This window comes from Ornithorhynchus anatinus, chromosome 2 (genome assembly GCF_004115215.2).
Source record: "Ornithorhynchus anatinus isolate Pmale09 chromosome 2, mOrnAna1.pri.v4, whole genome shotgun sequence".
NCBI classification, from domain to species: domain Eukaryota; kingdom Metazoa; phylum Chordata; class Mammalia; order Monotremata; family Ornithorhynchidae; genus Ornithorhynchus; species Ornithorhynchus anatinus.
Genome location: NC_041729.1, coordinates 170,242,421 through 170,263,929, shown reverse-complemented (window position 1 = coordinate 170,263,929; position 21,509 = coordinate 170,242,421). Strand labels below are relative to the sequence as shown.

At 48.6% G+C, this 21,509-nt stretch overlaps 1 protein-coding gene and 1 gene segment (V, D, J or C); both read left to right on the top strand.

Moving 5' to 3' along the window:
* Positions 1 to 6,036: 6,036 nt before the first annotated feature.
* On the top strand, positions 6,037 to 6,750 carry LOC114809203. The segment is given in 2 exon segments: positions 6,037 to 6,085; positions 6,210 to 6,750. Coding segments are annotated over 2 exon segments (576 nt in total).
* Positions 6,751 to 13,315: 6,565 nt separating this feature from the next.
* Positions 13,316 to 16,425, top strand: LOC114809202. Its single transcript, XM_039911268.1, has 3 exons — positions 13,316 to 13,615; positions 13,733 to 13,927; positions 15,845 to 16,425. The coding sequence occupies exons 1-3, from the start codon at positions 13,480 to 13,482 to the stop codon at positions 16,234 to 16,236; spliced, it is 723 nt and encodes a 240-aa protein (XP_039767202.1). The 5' UTR covers positions 13,316 to 13,479; the 3' UTR covers positions 16,237 to 16,425.
* Positions 16,426 to 21,509: the final 5,084 nt, after the last annotated feature.

Below are 21,509 nucleotides of genomic sequence, written 5' to 3'. Positions count from 1 at the left end.
ATTTCCTTCCTCTGCTCTTCCCCTTAAACTTGCCATCAAAATCAACACCACCACCATCCTCCTCCCAATGCAGCTCTTAAGCTTGGTCTTGTTTGGACTCCTTCCTCTCTCCACCTCCCACATTGGATGTGTCCCACATCCTGCCATTTTTCCTCCCCATCGTTTCTCAGATCTACCCCTGTCACACCACCAAAATGGCCACCATCCTAGTTCCAGCCATCTCCTCCCCTTGGATTACTGCACTGGCCTCCTATCTGGTCTCCCTGCCTTCAGTCTCTTTCCTCTCTTTCATCTATCAACTCCCAACTGCCCTGATCATCTTTCTCCACTGCCTCCCAGATCGCATCTCTCCCCTCTCCTAAACCCACATAACAATGTTCATAACAATGATGATGACAGAATTCAATAGGCATTGTTGACCACTGAGTCTTGGTTTCTGAAGAAATATGATCAGTCCCAACCTTTCCAGCCTCCTGCCCTCTCCCCTGTGTGGGGAATTTCTCCTCTCCTGCTGTCATCCCTGTGTTGATTTTCCCTCCACAGAGACCCACCATCTACCACAGCTCCTCTGTTGCCTGCATTGAACCAATCCCTCCTTCTCTCCTCGTCCCTGTTTCTCCTCTCTCACCAGCACCCTCCACACTCCAATTCTCTTGTCACTCCACTAGAAACGACCTCTTCCCTCCCATATCCCCATCCACTTGTTCTTTAACTTCTCCCCTTGACCTTGCCATCCTCCCACCCCCCAGCCTCATGGCTCTCCCCCTTTATCTCAGCAGGTCTCTCTAGTTCTCTCCCAGGAGGGGGCATTGCGACAGTGTGAAACTGACAGCTTTACTTATGAAATTTTCCACACTTAACTCTTACCGCTATAGTACCTACATCCTTCATTCTTTCAGTTTTCTATTACCACCATGGGCCCCGCGCCAGTGTGGTTGGTGGCCTTTTGTCTCCTGGGAGCAGGTGAGTCCTGAATGCAGACAGGAAATTCCCCAACAGGCTTTTCCCTGGCAGGGTTTGGCCCCCGGCCTGTGACTCCTGCCTTCTGTCTCCAGTCTTCCAGCTCTGCTGTATTGTACTCTCCCAAGCACTTAGTACAGTGTTTTGAACACAGTAAGTGCTCAATAACTACAAGTGATTGATTGATACCTCTGCAGGTCCCACAGAAGCCGGAGTTACCCAGACTCCAAGACACGTGCTGGCCTGGCCTGGAAAGGCACTGGCACTGACCTGTAAACAGGACCTGGGCCACTCTTACATGTACTGGTACCGGCAGGACTTGGGTCAAGGGCTGCGGCTGATCTATTACTCTGCTGGAGTTGGAGGGAAGGACAAAGGAGAAGCCCCAGGAGAGTTTGATGTAGACCGGTCAGAAATACAGATTTTCTTCCTCAAAAAACCAGCTTTGAAGACAACAGACTCATCACGGTATTTCTGCGCAAGCAGTGTAACCACAGTGCTGCAGCGTCCCCTCTACCCTGTGCACAAATTTCCCCCTGCTCGGGGCAGGAAGCAGGAGGCCGAGATGAGGCCAAAGGCCCACAGACCTGGCCCAGTCTCTGACTTGCTGGAAAAAAACTGGAAACCCTTGTCCTTGGAACCAGTGGGAAGGCAGGAACAGGGAAGAGACAGTCACTCCCGATCTGGACATTCACTGTGGGAATTTTTACTCTTTTGTGTTTCCAAGGAGCCAAACCCAGGATCTTCATCAGATACCTTCACTCCTTTTGCCCCCATCCCAGGGACAAGTCTCTTTCTGAGATGATGTTGGGGAAGAGATTGTTGAAGTGTCTGCTCAGTTGTCCAGAGGCCACCAGCTTGGAGAAGCACCATGTCCTAGTGAAAAAAGCACAGGCCTGGGAGTCAAAGGACCTGAGTTCTCATCCTGAATGTGCCACATGTTCGTTGTGTGACCTTGGGAAATCACCCAACTTCTCTGTGCCTCAGGTACCTTATCTGTAAAATGGGGGTTAAGGCTGTGAGGTCCATGTGAGACGAACTATGTTCCAACCTGACTAGCTTGTATCTAACCCAGCACTTTGTACAATTTCTGGCACGTAGTAAGTCCTTAACAAATATCCTAAACAAACAACAAACAAACAACTCCTAGGAACCCTTCACAGCCATCAAAGGTGACCACTGGGTGAACCTAATGACCTGGATATAAACTTAATTGACAAAATTAAAATCATCAGGCATGATCTCCTTAAAATCTCCCCTGCTCCTCTCCAGTCCCCCATCCTCCTCTGCCTTCTTGGACTCTGACTCTCCCAATATTCCCAGCCATATCTCAAGAAGAGATCTCTTACCCACTCCTAAAGTTTACCCTCTCCACCTGGCCTCTGACCCCATCCCTTTATACCTCATTAAAATGTGCTCCTTCCGATCTACCCTCCCTAATTTCCATCTTCAGCTGCTCACTCTCCAAATGGCTTCTTCCCCACTGCTTGTAAATATATCCCTTATCCTAAAAAACCCCTGCCTTGACCCCATGATTTCCTCCAATTATTGCACCATCTCCACTTGCAATTCTCTTTCAATTCTCTCCTTAACCCCCTCCAATTTGTTTTCCACCCCTTCACTCCAAGGAAACAGCCCTTTTCTAAGGTCACCAATGGTCTTCACACCAAATCCAAAGGCCTCTATCCTATCCTAATCCCTCAACCTTTCAGATGCCTTTGACACTATGGACCAACCCTGTCTCCTGGAAAAATTTTCCAACCTAGGTATCCCTGATGCTGATGCTATCCTCTTCTGGTTTTCCTATCTCCCTAGCTACACATTCTCAGAATCCTTTGCAGGCTCCTCCTCTGCCTCCTCATGGGGGAGAGAGCAAAGGGAGCATAAAATCCACATAATCAGTGTCACCAAATCCTGTAGATTCAACCTTCACACATTGCTAAAACCCACCCTTTCCTCTCCATCCAAACTGCTACTAAGATGATCTGAGCATTTACCAGTCCATACTTCACTCTTCTGCCCAGAACATTTTTCTAAAAGTGGCCCCCAAAACCTTCAGCCCAAGTCTCCCTACTACTCAACAGCCTCAGGTATTTGCCCATCCATCTCTGTATCAAGCAGAAGCTCCTTACCATTGACTTTAAAGTAATCAGGTCACTCCCTCCTACCACACCTCACTGATCTCCTATTCCATCCCAGCCCACACACTTCAAACCTCTTGTGCTAGTTTGCTCACTGTGCCCCCATCTCATATATTTCACTGCTGACCCCTTTTCCATGTCCTCCCTCTGGCCTGAAACTCACTCCTCCTCCATATATGCCAGACCGCCACTCTCCCAACTTTTAAAGCTTTATTAAGGTCACATCACCTCCAAGAGGCCTTTTGTGATTAAACCTTTGTTTGCCTGGCTGCCTCTCACTTCTGCATCATGTATGCACTTGGATCTGTGATTTTGGGGCACTTGACATTCACTCCACCTTCAGACAACCTCACAGCACTTATGCACATATCCATAATTTAGTTATTTATATTATTGCCTATCTCCGCCTCTAGACTGTAAGCTCATTGTGGGCAAGAAACTAGTCTACTACTCTGCCATATTGGACTCTCCCAAGCAGTTAATATGGTGCTCTGCACACAGTAAGCATTCAATAACAGTATGGTGTTCTGCACACAGTAAGCATTCAATAACTACCATTGATTGATTCATTTATTCATTGAAGAGTGGTCATTTGTCCTGGGGTCACTAGCCTCAGGGAGCTCTTCACAGCCACCAAAGGTCACCACTGAGACCCCATGGACAGCCCTACTCTGGGGCCTCCACAGTTGATGTCCCACAGGACTCTGTTCCAGCTCCTCTGCGCTTCTCGTTCCACAAACTGCCACTCAGTAAGCTCACCCAGGCTCAGGGCATCAGGCTCCACTTCCGAGCTAACTTCCACAGCAAACCCTCCAGTCTAACCTCCATCCATCCATCCATCCATCAATCAATTAATGGTATTTATTGAGAGGACCACCCTCCCTCTGAGCTGATGACGCCCACATCGCCCTCACCAGGCTGACCTCCATCTGCTATACAGACCCACATCTCCTCCGGCCTCCAAATCTCCTTTGAATGGGCGATGTTCAAGGATCAATAAATCTATCAGGGGTATTTATCAAGAACTTAATGTGTTCAGAGCACTGTACTGAGCACTTGGGGGAGTACTATTTAATGGAGTTGGTAATAATAATGAAAATAATGATAGTAATAATTGTGATATTTGTTAAGCACTAACTATATGCCAGGCACTCTACTAAGCTCTGGTGTGGATACAAGCAAATAGGGTTGGATACAGTCCGTCCCACATGGGACTCATAGTCTCAATCCCCATTTTACAGAGAAGCAATATGGCTTACTTGATAGAGCCTGGGCCTGGGAGTCAGAAGGTCATGGGTTTTAATCCCGACTCCACCTCCCTGACTTCTGTGTGACCTTGGGCAAGTCACTTCACTTCTCTGGGCTTCAGTTCCCTCATCTGTAAAATGGGGATTGAGACTGTGAATCCCACGTGGGACAGGGACAATGTCCAACCCAATTTGCATGTACCCACCCCAGCATTTAGTATAGTGCCTGTCACATAGTAAGCGCTTAACAAATACCATTGTTATTATTATTATTACAGATGAGGTAACTGAAGCACAGAGAAGTGACTTGCCCAAGGTCACACAGCATACAAGTGGCAGAGTGGGGATTAGAACCCAGGTCCTTCTGACTTCCAGGACCACACTCTACCGACTGGACCATAATCCCTGCCCACAATGAGCTAAAGTCTAGAAGGATCCGAAACTCAGTAAAGCAAACACAAAATTTATTTCCTCTGCTCTTTCCCTTAACCTTCCCATCACAGTCAACACCACCACCACCCTCCTCCCTCTGAAACTCCTAATCTTGCCTTGTTTGGACTTCTTGTCTCCACCTCCAAGGTTGTTTCTTCCCCAAACCCTGCAATTTTCCCTCCCCAATGTTTCCCAGACTTTCCCCTGCCATACTTCACCATAATTACTACCACCCTTCTTCCAGCCTTCTTCCCTTCCCTTTGGATTCCGGCAATGGCCTCCTCCCTGATCTCTCAGCTTCCATCCTCTTTCCTCTTTTCCATTATCAGCTCCCAGCTGCCCTGATCATCTTTCCCAACTGCTTCACAGATCACACCTCTCCCCTCTCCCCAAACTCACATGACAACGATGATAACAATGACAACAGAATCCAACTGGCATGGGGGTCCCACTCAACCTTGGTTTACCTCTCCGCAGCTAAAGCCTCATTTTCCCCTTTTCCCTCTGCTCCTCCACCCATCCCCACAGCACTGTACTCGTCCGCTCAACTGTATATATTTTCGTTACCCTATTTATTTTGTTAATGAATTGTACATCGCCTTGATTCTATTTAGTTGCCATTGTTTTTACGAGATGTTCTTCCCCTTGACGCTGTTTAGTGCCATTGTTCTTGTCTGTCCGTCTCCCCCGATTAGACTGTAAGCCCGTCAAACGGCAGGGACTGTCTCTATCTGTTGCCGACTTGTTCATCCCAAGCGCTTAGTACAGTGCTCTGCACATAGTAAGCGCTCAATAAATACTATTGAATGAATGAATGAATGAAGATAATCGGTCCAACTTTGCCAACTTCCACCCTCTCCCATGTGTGGGAAATTTCTCCTTTCCTACTCATGGTGGTCCCTGTGCTGATTCTCCCTCCACTGAGACCCACCATCTAGCCCAGCTCCGCTGCTGACTGCATTGAACCAATCCCTCCTTCTCCCCGGTCCCTATTTTCCCTGTCTCACCAGCAGCTTCCACACTCCATTTCTCCCGCTGTTCCCCTCCCATCTCCCCATCTATCTGTTCTTTAACCTCTCCCCTTGACCCTGCCCTCTCCCCACCCTCCAGCCCATAGCTCTCCGCTTTCACCTCAGCAGGTCTCTCCAGTTCTCCACCAGAAGGGGTCAGTATGACACCTTCACACCTTTTTCCTGTACTTACATTTTCCTCCCCAGACTGGCTACATCCTTTCCTCTTATTTCTCTGACTTCGCCATGGGCCCCGGGCCAGTGTGGTTGGTGGCCGTTTGCGTCCTGGGAGCAGGTAAGTCCTGGGTTCAGAGGGGAAATCCCCCAGCTGGGCTCACCGGCTCCCAGCTCCAGCCCTTTCCCTGGCAGCGTCTGGCTCTGAGCCTCTGCCTCCTGCCTTCTGTCTCCTTTACCCACAGGCCCCGCGGACGCCGGAGTCACCCAGACTCCCAGATCCCTGGTCACCGAACAGGGACAGAACGTGACCCTGAACTGTGAGCAGGACCTGAACCACGATGTCATGTACTGGTACCGACAAGACCCTCAACAGGTGCTGCAGCTCATCTATTACTCCGTTGGAATAGGAGACAAGATCAAGGGTGAAGCCACAGGAGAATTTGATGTCATCCGGAAAGAAACACGGAGTTTCTTCCTTAAAATCTTCTCCCTGAAGACGACAGAATCTTGGCTGTATTTCTGCGGGAGTAGTTTAACCACAGTGCTGCTTCATCCCTTCCTTCACGTACACGAACCTCCCCCGGCCCGGAAAAGGAAGCAGGAGGCCGGGCCCGGGAGAAGGCCTAGAGACCTAGCTCAGCCTCCAACTCGCTGGACAAGGACTGGACATCCTGGTGTTCTGGGACCAGCTGGAGGGCAGGGCTGGGGCAGAGACACAGTCACTCCCGACTTGGATGTCGAGGAAAAGCAGCATGGCTCAGTGGAATGAGCACGGGCTTGGGAATCGGGGGTCATGAGTTTGAATCCCAGCTCTGCCACTTGTCAGCTGTGTGACTGTGGGCAAGTTACTTAACTTCTCTGTACCTCAGTTCCCTCATCTGGAAAATGGGGATTAACTGTGAGCCTCACGTGGGATAACCTGATGACCCTGTATCTACCCCAGCGCTTAGAACAGTGCTTGGCACATAGTAAGCACTTAAGTACCAACATTATTATTATTACATTCCCAGTGGGAGCTTTTCTCATTTGTGTTTTAGAAAAGAGAAACCTGGGATCCACGTCAGACTATGGCAGTCGCTACACCCATCTCAGGGAAAGTGTCACTTTCTGAGAGGGGCCTGGGACCCAAAAGTCCAGGAATGGGCTGTTTCTGCTGACCCTCAACTGTCTCACTCCCCCCCTACCCCCCACCCCCATTCCATTGTGATGTTCCACAAGCCTCCCTTCTGGCTCTCTCTGGGCATTTCACTCTACACTCCCCTGTTTGGGGAGCTCAACCAGTTTCCCGGCATCAGCCACCACCTTTAGGTGGATGACTCCCATAGTGACTTCATCAGCCAGAGGCCCATCTGCTCTACAATCCCACATTTCTTCTAGCTGTCAGCACGTTTCCTTACAGATGACCCACCAGAATTTACACTCAATATGGCAAACACAAAACTCCTCACGGTCCCACCAACGGCCCCTCTTCCCCTTACCTTTCTCGCCACTGTTAAAATATCCCCATTGTGAAGTGTGTAGTTGTTCTTTTTTTAATAATTTCACTAATTGGTTATTCGTTACTCTCCATTTCCATGACTCACCATCCCCTGTACTTAGCCTGCTACTGACATTGTGCTCCTCCCCCAGCATCCTCTGTGCCTCTCCATCTCGGCAGGGCTCTGTCACTCTCCTCCAAGAGGGGAGCAGTATGACTCTAGGATCATTTTGAACACTGCAATTTTCTATTATTAATTTTCCCAAATAGTAATAATAATAATGTTTGTTAAGTACATACTATGTGCCAAGCACTGTACTAAGCCCTAAGGTTATATATAAGATTATCAGGTCCCACATGGGGCTCACAATTTAAGTAGGAAGGAGAATAGAGGGGGAACAAAGGGACAGAGAAGTAAAATGACTTGTCCAAAGTCACAAAGCAAGTACGTTTTGGAGGCAGGAGTAGAGTCCAGGTCCTCTGACTCCCAGATCCATGGTCTTTCCACTAGACCATACTCTTTCCCTTGGTGCCCAAATTCTAGATTGAGTTGATTTTGCTGCTGTACCACCATTATAGAGGCATTTGAAGGTTAAGGATTGGCCACTGCTACTGTGGTCACTGTGCTCCAAGCAGTCCTGAAAGGGGGCAGACACAAGTCCCTGAGCCCAAAGACTGTAGTGTGGAATTCATTTTCTCTAGTAATGGGAGGAATTGGAGGACTGGGAGAACTTGGAGAGGAACAGGGAAACAGAGGAACCAGAGGAGGGGGATGGTCTCCAGGTTGAAAACAGGGGGGCCCTCCCTCAACCCCACAAGGTTTGTCCATTCTCTGACTCCCAATATTCCCCAGGGGCAGTGCTAGCAGACATGGAAGTGATAACACACCCAGAACCAGCCAATCCAGAGCACAGAAATACTAAATTCATTTTTTCACTTACTCATTCAATTGTATTTATTGAGCACTTACCTGAGCGCTTGGGAGACTACAGTACAACAATAAACAGTCACAATCCCTGCCCACAATGAATTTACAGTCTAGACGTGGGGTGCCAAAAATCAACAAAAATAAAACTATAGATATGTACTGAAGGGCTGTGGGGTCCACCCTCCAGATCACCACACCCCCAGAACCCGGGATCCCCCAGCCCACGGAACTGCCATGCCCTTCCTCCCTCCGGCCCTCCCCTGCTCCCGAAGGAGGAACCGTTAGGATTCATTCATTCATTCAATTGTATTTATTGAGCTTTTACTTTGTGCAGAGCACTGTACTAAGCACTTGGAAGTGTACAATACAGCAATAAAGAGATACAATCCCTGCCCACAATGAGCTCACAATCTGGAGGATCCCTGGCCCCACGTCCCCTCCATTTCTGGGGATCTCTCTGAAGCAGAAGGTGAGAAGCAGCATGACATAGCAGATAGAACACGGGCCTAGTAATCGGAAGGTCTTGGTACTGTCTGCTACTGTCTGCTGTGTGACCATGGGCAAGTCACTTCACTTCTCTGGGCCTCAATTATCTCATCTGGAAAATGGGGATTGAGATTGTGAGCCCCACGTGGGACAGGGACGGTGTCCATCCCGATTTGCTCGTATCCACCCCAGAGCTTAGTACAGTGCCTGGCACATAGTAAGTGCTAAACAAATACCATAGTCATTATTATTATTATTAGATGGTCCAGATAGGCCAGATTGTGCCCTCTCTGCTCTCCAGGGAGGTTGCTGCTCTGGGATCCGAAAAGAGTGGAGAAGGGGGTGCAGAGGGGGAGCGCAGGGTCCTGACAGGGCTGGAGGATCCCAACCCCGACCCCATCCTTCCCTCCTTAATAATAATAATTATAATAATAATGGTATTTGTTAACCACTTATGTTCCAAGCACTGTTCTAAGCTCTGGGGTAGATACAAAGTAACCAACTTGAACACAATCCCTGTCCCGCATGGGACTCACAATCTCAATCCCCATTTTGCAGGTGAAGTAACTGAGGCTCAGTAAATGGAAGTGACACCCCAAGGTCACACAGCAGATAAGTGACAGAGCTGGGATTAGAACCCACGACACCTCTGACTCCCCAGCCTGTGCTCTTGCCACTAGGCCACACTGCTTCTCCTTGTTCCCAAGTCCCTCCCAGCTTGGCTTTCCCAACCCTGAACAGCACCAAATTGGCCAGTTTTTGGTGTTGGGGAGGGTCTCTTTTCCCGCACTCCCAGACTCGCTCCCTTTGCTCTTCCCGTCCACCTCCTGCCCCACCACATTTATGCATATATGTATAATTCTGTTTATTTATATTGATGCCTATTTAATTGTTTTGATGTCTGTCTTCCCCCTCCCCCCGAATGTAAGCCCACTGTGGGCAGGGATTGTCTCTCTTTATTACATTATTGTACTTTCCAAGCACTTAATATGGTGCTCTGCACACAGTAAGTGCTCAATAAAAACAACTAAATGAATGAATGAAAGGCTCAGTCTGTCTTTCCCCGGGCTCACCCCTAGAGTCTAGTGTCAAGGCTCAGATCCTCCACCAGGCCCCAGCCACCGTGCTGCAGCCCGAAGGGACGGAGCTTTCTCACAGAACTGCTCACTGGGTGGGGCATCCAACTCAGCCCTGTCCCGGTACGGGCAGCCCCCCACCGGGGGCGGGGACCTGAGGCTCCTTGTCTTCTCCAGTACTAGGGAGGGACCCAAGCACCTCTTGACCAGGAGTCCAGGAATGGGCTCAGCTGTCTCCATTCCGCCCACAGTGCCATATATCTCTGTGCCCAGAGATACACACAGCATCAGGAGGGGAAGGGTCTGTTCCAAATTTCCTCTTCTAATAAAAATAATAATAATAATCATGGCATTTGTTAACTGCTTACTATTTGCCAGGCAAGGTACTAAGCACTAGGGTGCCAACAAGCAAATCTAGTTGGACACAGTCCCTGTCCCATATGGACCTCAGAGTCTCAATCCCCATTTTACAGATGAGGGAACTGAGGCCCAGAGAAGTGAAGTGACTTGCCCAAGGTCACACAGCAGAGAAGTGGCAGAGCCAGGATTAGAACTCATGACCTTCTGACTCCCAGGCCTGTGCTCTATCCGCTACATCACTCCCTTCTGCGTCACCCTGATTTGCTCCCTTTGTTCTTTCCCTCCTCCCGCAGCACTTATATACATATTTGCCATTTATTTGAATTGATGTCTGTCTCACTCACCCTCTAGACTGTAAGTTTGTTGTGGTTAGGGAATGTGCCTGTTTGTTGCTGCATCATACTCTACCTGGTTGTTCAACTTTCAAAACATGGCTAAAATCCACCCTTTCCTCTTCATCCAAGTTGCTACCTCGTTAATCCAATAATTTATTTTATCCCACGCTGATTACTGTATCAACCTCCTTGCTGACCTCATTGCCTCCAGTCTGTCCTCACTCCAGTCTATACTTCACTCTGTTGCCAGGATCATTTTTCTACAAAACTGTTCAGGTCATATTTCCCCACTCCTCAAGAATCTCCAGTGGTTGCCCATCCACCTCCGTATCAAACAGAAACTCCTCACCATTGACTTTAAAACACTCAATCACCCTGCCTCCAACCTCTCCTCGCCACTCTCCTACTAAAACCCAGCCTGCAAACTCTGCTCCTCTATTGCTAACCTTCTCACTCTACCTCCATTTTGTCTATCTCACCACTGATACCTCTCCCACATCCCGCCCCTGGACTGGAGCATCCTAATAATAATAATAATAGTACTTTTTAATCACTTACTATGTGCCAAGCACTGTTCTAAGCACTGGGGTAGACAAGTTAATCAGGTTGGACACTGTCCCTGTTCCACATAGGCTCACACTCTTAATCCCCATTTTGCAGATAAGGTCACTGAGTCCTAGTGAAGTTAAATGACTTGCACAAGGCTACCCAGCAGGCATGGGAGAGACCTGGGATTAGAACCCAGGTCCTTCAGACTCTCAGGTTTGTCATATACCCACTAAGCCACTCTGCTTCTCTCCTTCCTCATGTCTGACAGACTATTACTCTTCCCCCTTCAAAGCCTTATTCATTCATTCAATTGTATTTATTGAGGGTTTACAATTTGCAGAGCACTGTACTAAGCACTTGGAATGTATAATTCGGGAACAGATAGGGACAATCCCTGCCCAACAACAGGCTCACAGTCTAAATGGGGAAGACAGACAACAAAACAAAACAGAACAAAACAAGTAGTTTGGCGTAAATATCATCAGGATAAATAGAATCACTGATATACACACATCATTAACAAAATAGAATAATAAATAATATATACAAATATGTGTAGTGCTGTGGGGACGGGAAAGGGGAAGAGCAAAGGACAGGAGAAGTGAGAATGGGGAGGGGAGGAGGAGCAGAGGGAAAGGGAGGCCTCAGTCTGGGAAGGCCTCCTGGAAGAGGTGAGCTCTCAGTAGGGCTGTGAAGAGGGGAAGAGAGCTAGTTGAAGGCACATCTCCTCCAAGATATGTGCCTTCCCTGACTAAGCCTTCCTTTCCTCTTTTCTCACTCTCTTCTGTGTCACCATGACTTGCTTCTTTATTTATCCCCCTTTTCCAGCCCTGCAGCACTTATGTCATTATCTGTAATGTCTGTCAGCCACTCTAGACTGTAAGCTCGTTGTGGGCAGGGAATGTGTCTGTTTATTCTCATATTATACTCTCTCAAGTGTTTAGTACAGTGATCTGAACACAGTAAGTGCTCAATAAATACAATAAATACGATAGACTGAATGGCTCTCGTTATATCCCGGCTAGACTACTGTGTCAGCCTTCTCTCTGACCTCCCTTCCTCCTCTCTCGCCCCGCTCCAGTCTATTCTTCACTCCGCTGCCCGGCTCATCTTCCTGCAGAAACGATCTGGGCCTGTCACTCCCCTTCTTAAACAACTCCAGTGGTTGCCTATCAACCTCCGCTCCAAACAAAAACTCCTCACTCTAGGCTTCGAGGCTCTCCATCACCTTGCCCCTTCCTACCTCTCCTCCCTTCTCTCTTTCTACCACCCACCCCGCACGCTCCGCTCCTCTGCCGCCCACCTCCTCACCGTCCCTCAGTCTCGCCCATCCCGCCATCGACCCCTGGGTCACGTCCTCCCGCGGTCCTGGAACGCCCTCCCTCCTCACCTCCGCCCAAACTGATTCTCTTCCCCTCTTCAAAACCCTACTTAAAACTCACCTCCTCCAAGAGGCCTTCCCAGATTGAGCTCCTCTTCTCCCTCTACTCCCTCTGACATCCCCCCTTTACCTCTCCGCAGCTAAACCCTCTTTTTCCCTTTTTCCCTCTGCTCCTCCACCTCTCCCTTCCCATCCCCACAGCACCGTACTCGTCTGCTCAACTGTATATATTTTCGTTACCCTATTTATTTTGTTAATGAATTGTACATCGCCTCGATTCTATTTAGTTGCCATTGTTTTTACGAGATGTTCTTCCCCTTGACTCTATTTATTGCCATTGTTCTTGTCTGTCCGTCTCCCTGATTAGACTGTAAGCCCGTCAAACGGCAGGGACTGTCTCTGTTGCCGACTTGTTCATCCCAAGCGGTTAGTACAGTGCTCTGCACATAGTAAGTGCTCAATAAATACTATTGAACGAATGAATGAATGAATGAATGACTGGCTAACATGGACAGGGAAGGGCTGGGAATGAAGACTTTGAGCCCCACGGGGGACAATTTGTATCCACCTCAGTGCTTGGAACAGTGCTTGGCACCTAGGAAGCACTTAACAAATAACATTATTATTATCATTATTATTATTAATAAGGGCCAAAGAGGGTGGAGCACAGTCAGTCACAAAAGTGGAAGGGGAGAGAAGGGCTGTGGGCATGGGCAGAGAGAAACACCAATGCAGAACATCTGATTCAAGAGCGGTTCATTTTTCCAGGCCCACGCAGTGGGACAGATGCCAGCAGGCCTGGGCCAGGCTGGGCAGAGGCTGTGAGGGATGGATCCCTGCAGGACACACTCACCTCTGTGCAAGGCACCCATCGCAGCCTATGGGGAAGAGAGCGCACTGTGACATCACACGCTCTGCCAATGGGACCTGAGGAGTCCAAGCCCCACACTCCAGGGGGAAAAACGGCCCTGAGCCAGGAGACCCCCCAGTCCGCCCCAGACCCCGCCATGGGCCCCGGGCCAGTGTGGTTGGTGGTTGTTTGTCTCCTGGGAGCAGGTGAGTCCTTGGCACAGATGAAATATCCCCTGGCTAGGCTGTTTGGCTCCAGCCCTTTCCCTGGCAGTGCCTGACCCCTGACCTCTGTCTCCTGCCTTCTCTCTCCTTCACCAACAGGCCCCACAGACACCGGAGGTGCAGGCAGCAGAGTCACCCAGGCTCCCAGATATCTGGTGGTCCAGAATGGGGAGAATGTGACTCTGAACTGTGAACAGAACATGAACCACGATTACATGTTCTGGTACCGGCAAGATCCAGGTCTGGGGCTGCGGCTGATCCATTTATCCAGGAACACTGATTTTACTGAACCAGGTGACATCCCGCAGGGATATTCAGTCTCTCGGAAAAAGAAGGAGCTCTTTCTCCTGAGCCTAGAGTCTGTGGGCTTGAACCAGTCATCACTGTATTTCTGTGCGAGCAGTTAACCACAGCGCTGCAGCATCCCCTCTGCCCCATGCCCAAACCTCCACCTGCCCAGGCAGGGAGCAGGAAGTTGGGAGGGGGTTGAGGGCCTACAGACTTGCCTCAGCCTCAGACTTGCTGGACAAAGGCTGGACACCTTGGTCCTGGGACCAGCTCGAGGGCAGGACTGGGACAAAGACACAGTCATACTTGACCCACAGCGGTAACAACTATCCCCCAACCACAGTCCCTGAGAAATCACTATCTGTCCCATTCTTGCCAGCCTCCCACCCTCTCCCTGTCTGAGAACTTTCTCTTCCCTTCCCCTTGCTGACATTCCTGTCCTGATGCTCCCTCTAAAAATAATACTAATAATAATGGTATTAATTTAGAGAAGCAGCGAGGCTCAGTGGAAAGAGCCCGGGCTTGGGAGTCAGAGGTCATGGATTCGAATCCCAGCTCTGCCACTTGTCAGCTGTGTGACTGTGGGAGAGTCACTTCACTTCTCTGTGCCTCAGTTACCTCATCTGTAAAATGGGGAATAATTGTGAGCCTCACATGGGACAACTTGATTACCCTTTATCTACCCCAGCGCTTAGAACAGTGCTCTGCATATAGTAAGCGCTTAACAAATACCAACATTATTATTATTACCCCAGTGCTTAGAACAGTGGTCTGCACATAGTAAGGGGTTGACCAATACCAACACTATTATTATTATTATTATTAAGTGCTTATAAGCAGTGGGTAAGATGCAAGATAAACAGGGTGTACACAGTCCCTGTCCCACCTGGAGTTCACAGTTTGAGTAGGATTTAATTCCCATTTTCCAGATGTGAAATGAGGCCCAGAGAAACTGTGACTTATGCAAGGTCACAACACAGACAAGTGGCAGAACCAGGCTTATAATCCAGGTCCTCTGATTCATTCATTCATTCATTCAATCATATTTATTGAGCACTTTACTGAGTGCAGAACACAGTACTAAGCACTTGAGAGAGTACAATATAACAAACACACTATAAACAAAACACACTTTGTTCTGCGTTCTAAGTCATGCTGATTCCCCAAAACTCCAGTTGCCTTCCTGCCTACTTTGAGCCAATCCCTCCTCCCCTCCTGGTTCTTGCTTCTTCTCTCTCACAAGTAGCCTTCATGCTCCATTTCTCCAATAAAAGACAATTTCTCCCTTCCTCCTTCCCAGGAATGTGCTCTTTTAATTTCCTCCACCCCGCACTGATAGCACTTTGCCCTCTCAGCTTTTACAACTGCTCTTTCTCCATCTCAGCAGTGTCTCAGGTCTGGGCCAAGAAGTGGGTAGTAGTGGGTGGCCAAAACTCGATCATTTTCATACTCTGAACACTTCCCCCAAATCTTTCCTGGGCCACCCACGGGCCCCCTTCCCTCTGCTCCCAGGGGCCCTGAGAAGCTGTAGGAGAAGCCAGTTCCCTTAGGATCAGTGACATGAACATATAAAGCCCCTCCATGGGATCAGAATTATGGGGAAAGAGTCTAGCCCCCCACTCCCACCAAGCACACATTACCATACTCCCAAGGGCGGTGCCAGCAGGTAGGGGCAGTGACATCACACACAGACCTACCCAACCCACACTAAGCATCAGTGCCCTGAGCTGGGAGACAGTCCAGTCCAGGCCCGACCCCACCATGGGTTCCGGGCCAGTGTGGTTAGTGGCCGTTTGTGTCCTGGAAGCAGGTGAGTCCTGGGCACAGACGGGAAATCCCCCAACTGGGCTGTCCAGCCCTTTCCCTGGCAACGTCTGGCCCCAGGCCTCTGCCTCTTGACTTCTCTCTCTCCTTCCCCCACAGGCCTCGTGGATGCTGGAGTCACCCAGACCCCCAGACACTTGCTGGTCCGGACGGGGACGGAGGTGAACCTGAGCTGTGAGCAGAACCAGAACCACAATGCCATGTACTGGTACCAGCAGAACCCAGGGCTGGGACTGCAGCTGATCTATTATTCTAGCAATATAGGCTTGACACATAAAGGAGACATCCCACAGGGGTATTCAGTCACTCGGAAGGAAAAGGCACACTTCCCCCTGACCCTGGCTTCTGCGGACACAAGCCAGTCATCACTATATTTCTGCGCGAGCAGTGTAACCACAGCCAGTGCTGCACATAAACCGCCCTATACACAAACCTCTCCCGGGCCTGAGCAGAAAGCAGGGAGGGGGAACGAAGGCCTTATTTACCCTTGAATTTTCCTATCACTGCTACACCATTCTCCTTGTCCTGTAGTTCGTAATCCTAGTGCGATTTTTGTTGCGAGCTCCCCCGACGTTCATACCAACCAGGACCTTCCTAGACCAGAGGGCCCTCACATCCGCCAACCTAAATCTCTTCCCCTCTTCAAAGCCCTACTTAGAGCTCACCTCCTCCAGGGGGCCTTCCCAGACTGAGCCCCCCCCTTTCCTCCTGCTCCTCCTCCCCTCCCACTCCCCCCTCTCCCACCCTCTGCTCTTCCCCCTTCTCCCCTCAGCACTGTGTATATTTGCATATTTGTATATATTTATTGCCCTATTTATTTTGTTAATGATGTGTGTATCTCCCTGATGATGTTGTTTTGTTCTGTTTTGCTTTGCTGTCTCCTCCGTTTAGCCTGTGTGCCCGTTATTGGGCAGGGATTGTCTCTACCTGTTGCAGAATTGTACATTCCAAGCGCTAAATACAGTGCTCTGCACATAATAAGCGCTCAATAAATACTATTGAATGAACGAATGAGCCTCAGTGACACGTTGTTCCTCTGATCACCAAGGTTACTATGGGAAGTGTTTTTCTTAGTTTTACCAGACTGATTCATACATACACTCACTCCACACCCAAGGGTCTAATACCAGTCCTGTGGTCAAAGGAGCCCTTTCTGCCAATGCTTGTTCTTTCTGTTTCCAAGTGCTTCTGCCTTCTGCTGCTTCTGAGTTCTGCTCTCCTGCTGCTCTCAGCGTGCCTCCATCTTGCTTCTCTGCGTACTTCTGCTCCAGATGCTTCGGTACTGCCTTCCGGTGGGATTCAAAGGGGCCGCTTTTTAACTGCCTTGGGCGTAAAAGCTGTGGCTCTAGAGAGGGAAAGCCACTCCTCCCTCCATGCTCTACACCCACAGGCCAGCAATCAGCTGTCTCAGGTAGAGCCCATCGCAAAGTCTCTCCCCTCTTGTTCGTGGGATCAGACAGTCCCTAACAAGGCAACTTGTTATGGGCTTACCACAATTTTGACTCCTCTCTGTCCTCCACTGCCCACTGAATCCGTCCCCAAATCCTGCCATTTCCGGTCCAAAGTGTTTTCCAGATTTCATGCCCATCCATCCTAATTCAAAATGATGTTCCAGACCTCATCTCCTTCACTTGGATTACTATTCAGGCCTCTGTGCTGGTATTCCTACCTCCAACCTCTTTCCCCTCTGCTGGCTATCCTACCCTAAGATACCCAAGTCACCTTCTAAAACTTTTTCCCAAATGCATCACTCTCCTACCCAAAACGTTGCTGACAGTTATGGTGACTCCTCGTCCCCGTTGCTCCTCTCCCACCAGCAGCCTCCCCACTCCATTTCTCCTGCTCCTCTGATAGAAAACATCTCCCCTTTTCCATCTACCATTCCATCAGATCCTTAATTCCACCCCACACAATAACCTAACTAGGGTATGGGAAGAGCACAGGCCTGGGGATCAGAGGACATAGGTTCTAATCTCAACTTCGTCTCTTTTCTGCTGCATGGTTTGGGTTTTCTCATGTAAAATTGGGATTCAAACCTACTCCCTCCTACCTAGACTGTCCAATATGATTGCCTTGGCTTGACTTTGGTGCTTAGCCTAGTGCTTACTACATTGTAAGAGCTTATCAAACAACATAATTATTATAATTCCTGTTTCCCTCCAGCCAACTAGTCTCAGCAGATTTCTCTAGGTCTCCACCAGAAGGGGGCAGTTTGACACTGGGACTGGTTTTAAGCGTGACTTAGTGGGAAGAGCACGGGCTTGGGAGTCAAAAGTCGTGGGTTCTAATTCCATCTCTGCCACTTGTCAGCTGTGTGACTTTGGGCAAGTCATTTAACTTCTCTGGGCCTCAGTTACCTCATCTGAAAAATGGGGATTAAGACTGTGAGCCCCACGTGGGACAACCTGATGATTTTGTATCTCCTCCAGCGCTTAGAACAGTGCTTGGCACATAGTGAGTGCTTAACTAATACCAACATTATTATTATTATCACCAAAGTTTTCTGCTTCCAGCACTTCCCCAAAATCCATGATGCCTCCAGTAATAATAATGTTGGTATTTGTTAAGCGCTTACTATGTGCAGAGCACTGTTCTAAGCGCTGGGGTAGATACAGGGGAATGCGATTGTCCCATGTGAGGCTCACAGTCTTCACCCCCATTTTACAGATGAGGGAACTGAGGTCCAGAGAAGTGAAGTGACTTGCCCACAGTCACACAGCTTACAAGGGGCTAATACTGATAATAAAATAATGGTATTTGTTAAGCGTTTAGTATATGTGCCAGTCACTGTCCTAAGCGCTGGGATGTATACAAGCATATCTAGCCTGGTCCATTTTCTGTTGGGCCTCCATTCTAGAGACCTTGAAATTTTAAGGCTCGGCCAGGATATCTGTGTTCAGTGAGATTGAAGTGTTCTGGTAGAGGAGCCACCTGAGTCACAGAGACCAAAGCCTGGGAAACAATTATGAGTCTGGAGGAGAGACAAACTAAGCCATGGAAATTCTCTCCCCTCTGAGAAGTCGGATTCCACGGATTTCTCCCCCATGTCATCAGACTAGAATTGACTCTCCCTTAACCAAGCATGTTCCATCCCCTGAAGCCTCTCCGTGGCCCCCAGGAGCACCATGCAGCTGTGGCACAAGCTCGCTGCCTTGGAAACTGACTTAAAGATCCAAATCTCCTCATTGAGGCTGGTTCTTCTGCTCCCACAGCCTGCAGTCCTCCGAACCTGCTATCACTTCACCACTAGGGAAAGGAGCAAAAGATTCTGGTACAGTCAATCAAATGTACCTGCTAATTGTACTCTCCCAGGCACTTAATATGGTGTTCTGCACACAGTAAGCACTGAATAAATACAAATGATCGATTGATTCAATGGGTGCTTAGTGCATGCAGAGCACTGTACTAAGCACTTACAAGAGTCTCAGAGTTGGGAGACAGGTTCCCTGCTCTCAAGGAGTTTACAGTCTAGACAGAACAGACACTAAAATAAATTACAGGTAGGGGAAGCCACCAAGTATAAGGATTTGTGCCTAAGTGGAGTGTGGGTGCTGGGGGGAGTCCCTAAGTGCTTAGGGCCTATGGACTTCAGTGCATAAGCAGTGGATTAGGATGGGAAAATAGAGTGGGAAGATGACAGATTAGTCGAGGATGGTTTCTGAGAAATGTGATTTTAGTAGGACTTTGAAAGTGGGGAGAGCAGACACCTGTTGGATTTGAAGAGAGAGGGAATTTCTGGTGGGAGTGAGGGTGTGATCCCACTTTCTCCACAGAATCAGGAAGCAGCAGCATCTAGTGAAAAGAGCACAGGCTTAGGAGTCAGACAAATGTGAGTTCTAATTCCGGCTCTTGTCTGTTTTGTGACTTTGAGGAAGTCACTTAAATTCTCTGTGTCTCAGTTACCTTGACTGTAAGATGAGGATTAAGACTGTTCAACCTGATTAGCTTGTTTCAACTCCAGCACTTAGTATAGTGTTTGACACATAATAAGCACGAAAACAATTACCAAATAATTCATACAAATACCTGTCTTCTAGGCATGCACAAATACAGGCGTGCCCACACACCACACACATATTAGGCTCCTCCCCCTCCCCACAGGGTCCACATTGGGGGCAGCATCTCAGAGGGACATGATCAGTTACAGGAAAGAAGGTGAAAGAAGTGCCACAGACATGGAAAAAAAGCGAAAGTGAAAAGTCTGATTGCAGAATGAAAATGGCTCATTTCTCTGGGCACAAGCATCTATTCATTCATTCAATTGTATTTATTGAGAGCTCGCTGAGTGAAGGGCACTGTACTAAGAGCTTAGGAGAGTATAATATAACAATGATCGGGGGCAACAGACATTATTATAAATAAATTACAGATATGTACTTAAATGCTGTGGGGCAGGGAGGGGAGATGAATAATAATGTTGGTTTTGTTAAGCGCTTACTATGTGCAGAGCACTGTTCTAAGTGCTGGGGTAGATACAGGGTAATCAGGTTGTCCCATGTGAAGCTCACAGTTAATCCCCATTTTACAGATGAGGTAACTGAGGCACAGAGAAGTTAAGTGACTTGCCAACAGTCACACAGCTGACAAGTGGCAGAGCCGGGAGTCGAACCCATGACCTCTGACTCCAAAGCCCAGGCTCTTTCCACTGAGCCACACTGCTTCTCTGCTTCTCTGAATAAAGGGAGCAAGTGAGGAAAACGCAAAAGGGAGTGGGAGAAGAGGAAAGAAGGGCTTATTCAGAGAAGGCCTCTTGGAGGACATGTGTCTTCAATAAAGCATTGAAGTAGGGGAGAGTAATTGTCGGATTTGAGGAGGGAGGGTGTTCCAGGCCAGAGGCCAGATGGCAGTGAGAGGATGTTAGTGAAGGTTCGGCAGTGGGATAGACTAGATAGAGGTACAGTGAGAAGGAGAGCATTAGAGGAGTGAAGTGTGTGGGTTGGGTTGTTCTAGGAAAGTAGTGAGGTGATGTGAGGTAGGAGAAGGCAAGGTAATGGAGTGCTTTGAAGCCAGAGGTGAGGAGTTTTTGTTTGATGAGGAGGTGGATGGGCAACCACTGGTATTTTTATTTTTATTGAGCGCTTACTATGCGCAGAGCACTGTACTAAGCGCTTGGAATGTACAATTTGGCAACAGATAGAGACAATCTCTACCCATTGACGGGCTTACAGTCTAGTCAGTGGTGGTTCTTGAAAAGTGAGGAAACATGTCCTGAGCATTTTTGTAGGAAAATGATCTGGGCATCAGAGTTAAGTATGGGGAGAGACAGGAGGCTGGGAAGTCAGCAAAAGGTTGATACAATAATAAAGCGGGGTAGGATAAGTGATTGGATTAACGTGGTAGCAGTTTGGATGGAGAGGAGAGTGTGGATTTTAGTGATGTTGTGAAGGTGGAACCGCCAGGATTAAGTGATGGATTGAATATGTGGGTTGAATGAGAGAGTGGAGTCAAGGATAACATCAAGATTATGGGCTTTTGAAACAGGAAGGATGGTGATGTCATCTATAATGATGGGAAAGTCAGAGGGAGGAGTGTTTGGGTGGGAAGATAAGGAGTTCTTTTTTGGATATGTTGAATTTGAGGTGATGGGAGGCTATCCAAGTAGAGATGTCTTGAAGGCAGGAGGAAATGTGAGAAAGGGAGAGAGATCAGGGCTGGAGATGTAGATTTTGCTATCATCCACATAGAGGTGGTAGATGAAGCCATGAGAACCAATGAGTGCTCCAAGGGAGTGGGCATAGTTGGAGAATAGTACAGTGCTCTGCAC